This window comes from Pongo abelii, chromosome 1 (assembly GCF_028885655.2).
Source record: "Pongo abelii isolate AG06213 chromosome 1, NHGRI_mPonAbe1-v2.0_pri, whole genome shotgun sequence".
Taxonomy (NCBI): domain Eukaryota; kingdom Metazoa; phylum Chordata; class Mammalia; order Primates; family Hominidae; genus Pongo; species Pongo abelii.
The window spans coordinates 97,576,534-97,582,533 of record NC_071985.2 but is presented as its reverse complement, the minus strand read 5'-3'; the positions used below and the strand labels follow the sequence as shown (position 1 = coordinate 97,582,533).

Below are 6,000 nucleotides of genomic sequence, written 5' to 3'. Positions count from 1 at the left end.
AGCTACTACACACCAGGCATCATGTGAAGATGGAAGGTAGAACAATGGCTAAGCAGAGGAACCTCTGGTGGTAGCTGGCTGGTCCTGGGCTCAAGTTCATGAGAGGTGACACAGCTGTGCAGCCAGCAGGTGCTCTATAAACATTTAGATGAGTGAAAATAATGAGGGAGGGACCATCCAACACCTGGATTTGAAGGATAGTTTGGATTTTCCAAAAACCACATTTGCAACAGGTTGTGTACTGCAGGTAGGCTTGGATTAGTGACCTAAGTTTCATCTTATCTTGAGGAGAGTGAACTTTGATATAAGGGCTCAGGGAATCCCAGCTCCTTTGTTCCTTCCCATGTTGGCTGCAGAGAAGGGATTCCCCATGATAGCCAGGGTCTTCAGGGCCTGCTGTCACAATGTACAGAATAAATGGATGGACTAAAAGGGCCAGGTTGCTCCAGAGCTTCCAAATGTGACCGTTCTTCCCAGAGTTTCACTGCTCAGAACTCTCCTTCATAGACTGAGGTCAGCCTGCCCCTATGCTGTTTACCCTGAGTTCCTCCTTGGAGAAAAGGCTTTTTAGAACCAAAAAAATCATTTTAGTTTTTCCTTTCCCCTGCCAGGCAGGAGTATACTGAGTGATGGATTAACAGAATATTACTATTTTTTACCTAGCCACCATGCCCTTGGCCTTCCAGAATAACCAGAAATACCTATTGTTTATCTCTACATCCACTTCATATATTAAACAGCTCTGCAAGTGTCACCTGTGCTGAAGATTAGACTCTTCCAGAAGATAGGACTGTTTCTGGTTCCAGCAGCCCCAGAATGTCTTCCTTCTCTCTCTTTCAGCCCACACCACCCTTCCTATAAACACTACACCTGGGAGCAAAGGGTGCTCAGGGGGATAAAGCCCAGGTGACATCCTTGTCAGACAGCAAGTGCCACAAGTTTCATCACAAAAGTTGAGTCAACAGGTGGATGAAGGAAGAGGGGTGAATCACATCTGACAGGTAAGGAACGTAGGCACAGCAGCCCAGATAGATCCTGTTTCCTTGAGGCAGGGCTTGTTCCATGCATAAAAAGCCAGTTGGCTGGGTACACTACACCAGTTCTAAGGGACCATACGGAGTATTCCTCTCTTCACACCAGGTGAGTCTCTTTACTTGGAACCCTTTAGCATCCATTCTAGGTATTTAATTTTTATTAGAGTCTCTTTGGCATTCTTGGTATCTTTTTTCCTCATTATTGAATTTGATCATAGCCATGCAGACTGTTCAATTGAATTATAACCTCTAGGAATACCTTCATTTTAAAAGTAATCATGCTGTGGGCTTGAAGAGACTTTAGACATTATCAGTTCTTCTTCATTCACTCTTTCTGTGTCAGCAAGAAGGGGGTTGGTATATTCAAGGATCCATAGTAAGTTTGTAATAGGATAACGACTAGAACCCAGGTCCACAGCACTTACCCTGACATTATAATTCCTTCTTATTTATAATTTTAATACAGAGAATTTTATTCTTTCAACAGATACTTTTGTGAGAGCTTACTATATTTGGCAATTTGTTTGCAAAGAAATAATTTAAGCAGCAGAAAATGTACTCTATGATACTACAATTTAATCAGGAAATAAGAGCTAAAATGCATTGCATAATAGTAACTTATCAGTGCCAGGTGATTAGGGCAAGTTCTGTAACAGTTTGGGAATACAGAGATTTCTGGAAGGTTTTCTCTAGAGAAGCCACTAAAAGTCCCATATGAAGCGATCTGTGGTGTTTGGTTAGTGCTTGAATGAGTTGGAACAAGGAAAACATTTAAGACAGAGGAGAGCTTGAGCCAGGCCACAGGTGGGATTGTTTGGGGTTCTAGAGAGGTCAGAGTTATACAATAGATGATAAGCCATGCTATTTATCAGAAATGAGTGGGTAGATTTAATTTATTAGGCTTTTTTTTTCCAAATAACCTCACATTTCCAATGGTCCAGTATTATGAGTCTCATATTCCTGCTAGAAGCCTGTTATTGTGCTGTGTAGGAAGAAAGAGAGCACCAGGAGAGGCCCTGCTCCAGTGGAGCAAGAGCAAATCATCTTTAAGTTCCTCTTCTTCAAAGGCTCAGAAATTAATCAAGTATTCTTTGTGGTCAAGAAGGGGAAAGAACATTTGCTTTTTAAGAGACCAGAAGTGGTATTCACCATGGCTTCTTCCCTATTATTCTCTGTTTAAATCATCTGTTCTGTCTCTAGGACCAGCCACTGTTGCAGCATGAGTTCCCAGCAGCAGAAGCAGCCCTGCACCCCACCCCCTCAGCTTCAGCAGCAGCAGGTGAAACAGCCTTGCCAGCCTCCGCCCCAGGAACCATGCATCCCCAAAACCAAGGAGCCCTGCCACCCCAAGGTGCCTGAGCCCTGCCACCCCAAAGTGCCTGAGCCCTGCCAGCCCAAGGTTCCAGAGCCATGCCACCCCAAGGTGCCTGAGCCCTGCCCTTCAATAGTCACTCCAGCACCAGCCCAGCAGAAGACCAAGCAGAAGTAATGTGGTCCACAGCCATGCCCTTGAGGAGCCAGCCACCAGATGCTGAATCCCCTATCCCATTCTGCGTATGAGTCCCATTTGCCTTGCAATTAGCATTCTGTCTCCCCCAAAAAAGAATGTGCTATGAAGCTTTCTTTCCTACACACTCTGAGTCTCTGAATGAAGCTGAAGGTCTTAGTACCAGAGCTAGTTTTCAGCTGGTCAGAATTCATCTGAAGAGAGACTTAATATGAAAGCAAATGTTTCAGCTCCCTTATACCCCCATTAAATTCACTTTCAATTCCACTCTTGACTGTGTGTCATTGACTCTACAACTTCATTCCTTTCCCTCACGAAGCAGGAGCTGTACACAGAAATGAGTTGGTGAAGAAGGGCTTTGTCCAGAAGGCATCTGATACTCGCACTAGGAGGGTGAAGGGCTGCCCCTCCAAGCATTCCTGGGTTGCCTATGGGAGGTTGTGTAATGCCACCTAGAGGCTGTTGCTTTGGGCATCCAGGGCTGGAGCAGGGCTCTCCTCTTGCAACTCAGTGAGTCATGCCATAGTTTAGTTAGCACTTGTCTAAGCTGACTCTGACTCACTAATCCTGATTGCCTTCTTTCCAAATCTGGCTTTTAGACTGCTAACTTACGAGCCAATTCCTGTTTATTTCAAGTAATGTTGTTCCTACGTATGCTAACCTGCTCCTTCTCACTCATTTCTCTCTGATATCTACATTCTAGATTTCCAAACACCTCCAAAGATGCACAGACTCCGTTCTTTATCTCAGTTAGTGATTTCTAGTCTCTGAGTGCCAACTCTGGACCTGAAACAGAATAAAGGGGATTTAAGGTGCTTGTCAGCGGCATTTACAGTGCCCTGGAGGGATGTACTTCACTCCCTACCCCACCCCTCATTCAAACACACATACACACATATACAACCACACACACAAGATCTAGAGTCCTCACAGAGTAATGCACAAAAGCCGATCCAGTTTGGAGAATGTTTCTTTCACATAGGTGGTAACCACGGAAGTGAGAACTATAAAACCCACCCTCATCCATCTCCCTGTAGTATCAACATGTTTCAAGTCAAATTAAACAAGATAGAATTATCAACAGTGTATTCATATATATGTGCATATATTTTTATATTGATGGAAAAATAGGTTACTTTTGTATGTAACTGGGAGACAAAGAAAGTTGTTCTGCAGTAGTATAAAAGAGATTCTTTTTCTTAGGATGCAAAATGAAATAATAAAAAAATTACATGCCATTGGTATAACTCAAGAAATTGTGATATTTTTGATCACGGCATTTTTACTTGATTGCATTATTTAAAATTACAAAGCCTATATGAAAAATATTTACCCTAAAAGTTGTATTGCCCTAAGGGTTTTCTTGTTTAATTAGTAGGTAAAAGCTACCATCATATCCAAATATAAGTGCCTCCTAGCACCAAACCAATTAACCAAGCAGAAAAAAAAGTGTTGTAATCATGCTATTATTAGTCAGCATAGGTTAGCTGCTATAACAACACCCCCTATATTGTTGGGGCTCCATCAAGTAAAAGTTACTTTCCACTCATATAAAAGTCCAATATGGGTTTGTAAAGTCTTTGTTCCACATAGTCACGAAGAGACACAGTCCTTTCTTCATATGGTCTCACCATCTCTGAGTGCTGTGCCTTATAAATCCAAGCACAAGAACAGGTAAATAGACTGAATATAGAGAAGGTGCCCCTGCACTTATCCACTTGGAACAAGAAATGGCATGCATCCCCTCAGTTCTTATTGACTTGGCTAGAACTTGGTCACATAGCCCTGTCAACCTCACAAAGTTAAGAAATGTAGTTTACTGGTGTGCTTAGAAATAAGAGGAAGACAGAGATTTGGGTGAGCTCCTCAAGCTTCAGCCACAGAATAGCCTTCTTGTTCTCAAATATCCATCTGCTCCTTTTGTCTCATAAGCAGAACACAATCCCCTAAGGAAAAAAACCCTTATGGTCCCCACCAGCTCAAAATCCAGGATCTCTAGATGACATGAAATTCTCTCCATCACATTTTCCTATGGCTCCTTTTGTTAAACAAATTATGAAACAAACAAATGAGCCATTTCTTCCTGTTACCCAGCATCCAATGGCAATGCAGGTACAGGAGAGCTAAATCAAAACTACCATGTTCAAAGGAACATAATGGTGACACATGGCAGCCACTAGGCCTTAGTACTCTGAAATCCAACTGGGCAGGCATTGTGAAGCCACACTCTTCCCACTCTAATATACCAGAAGTGGTAGAAGTTCCTTTTAAGGTGTTGATTCTGTTCTCTGAGAGGAACTCCTTTTAACTTTCCTATTCATTGTTCTTCCATCTGTAGAATTGTCCTTTTCTTAATACTATTCTCTATAATCAAACCTCAAGTATGCATTGTGGATTGTGCCTTTCTTGGTTAGGTAAGCTTTGCAGCTCACTTTTCTTTTTTAAATTTTTTGTTATTTTTTCTTTTCTATAATTTCAACTTTTATTTTAGATTCAGGAGTTGATATGGTTTGGTTCCGTGTCCCCATCCAAATCTCCTGTGGAATTATAATCCTCAATGTTGGAGGAGGGGCCTGGTGGGAGGAGATTGAATTATGGCAGCAGACTTTGCCCTTGCTGTTCTCATGATAGTGAGTGAGTTCTCACAAGATCTGGTTTTTTAAAAGTGTGTAGCACTTCCACCTTCGCTCTCTCTCCTGCTCTGCCATGTGAAGATGTGCCTGCTTCCTTTTTGCCTTCTGCCATAATCATGTTTCCAGAGGCCTTCCCAGACATGCTTCCTGTACAGCGTATGGAACTGTGAGTCATTGAAACCTCTTTTCTTTATAAATTACCCAGTCTCAGGTAGTTCTTTATAGCAATGCAAGAACAGACTAATACAGGGTTATACACTTGTAGGTTTGTTACATGGGTGTATTGTGTGATGCTGAGGCTTGGAATACAAATGAGTCCATTACCCAGATAGTGACCATAATAACCAACAGGCAGTTTTTCAACCGTTAACCCCCTCTGTCTCTTCTCCCTCTGTTACTCACCTGTGTCTATTGTTGCCATCTTTATGTCCATGAGTACCCAATGTTCAGCTCCCATTTGTAAGTGAGAACATGTGGTATGTAGTTTTCTGTTCTCACATTAATTTGCTTAGGATAGCGGCCTCCAGCTCCATCCATGTTACTGCAAAGAACATGATTTCATTCTTTTTTATGGCTGTGTAGCATTCCATGGTGTATATGTACCATATTTTCTTTATCTAGTCCACTGTTGATGGGCACCTAGTTTGATTCCATGACTTTGCTATTGTGAATAGCACAGCAATGAACATACAAGCGGATGTGTCTTTTTGGTAGGATAATCTATTTTCTTTTGTATATATACTCAGTAATGGGATTGCTGGGTGAAATGGTAGCTCCATTTTAAGTTCTTTGAGAAATCTCCAAATTGCTTTCCACAATGGCTGAA

The 6,000-nt window shown here is 42.0% G+C and overlaps 1 protein-coding gene across 1 annotated transcript; it reads left to right on the top strand.

The window, feature by feature from the left end:
* The first annotated feature begins 1,095 nt into the window (after nucleotides 1–1,095).
* Nucleotides 1,096–2,808, top strand: SPRR1B (small proline rich protein 1B). Its single transcript, XM_009244046.3, has 2 exons — nucleotides 1,096–1,140; nucleotides 2,235–2,808. Exon 2 carries the CDS (start codon nucleotides 2,254–2,256, stop codon nucleotides 2,521–2,523), a length of 270 nt encoding a protein of 89 aa, XP_009242321.1. The 5' UTR covers nucleotides 1,096–1,140; nucleotides 2,235–2,253; the 3' UTR covers nucleotides 2,524–2,808.
* The last annotated feature ends 3,192 nt before the right edge of the window (nucleotides 2,809–6,000 follow it).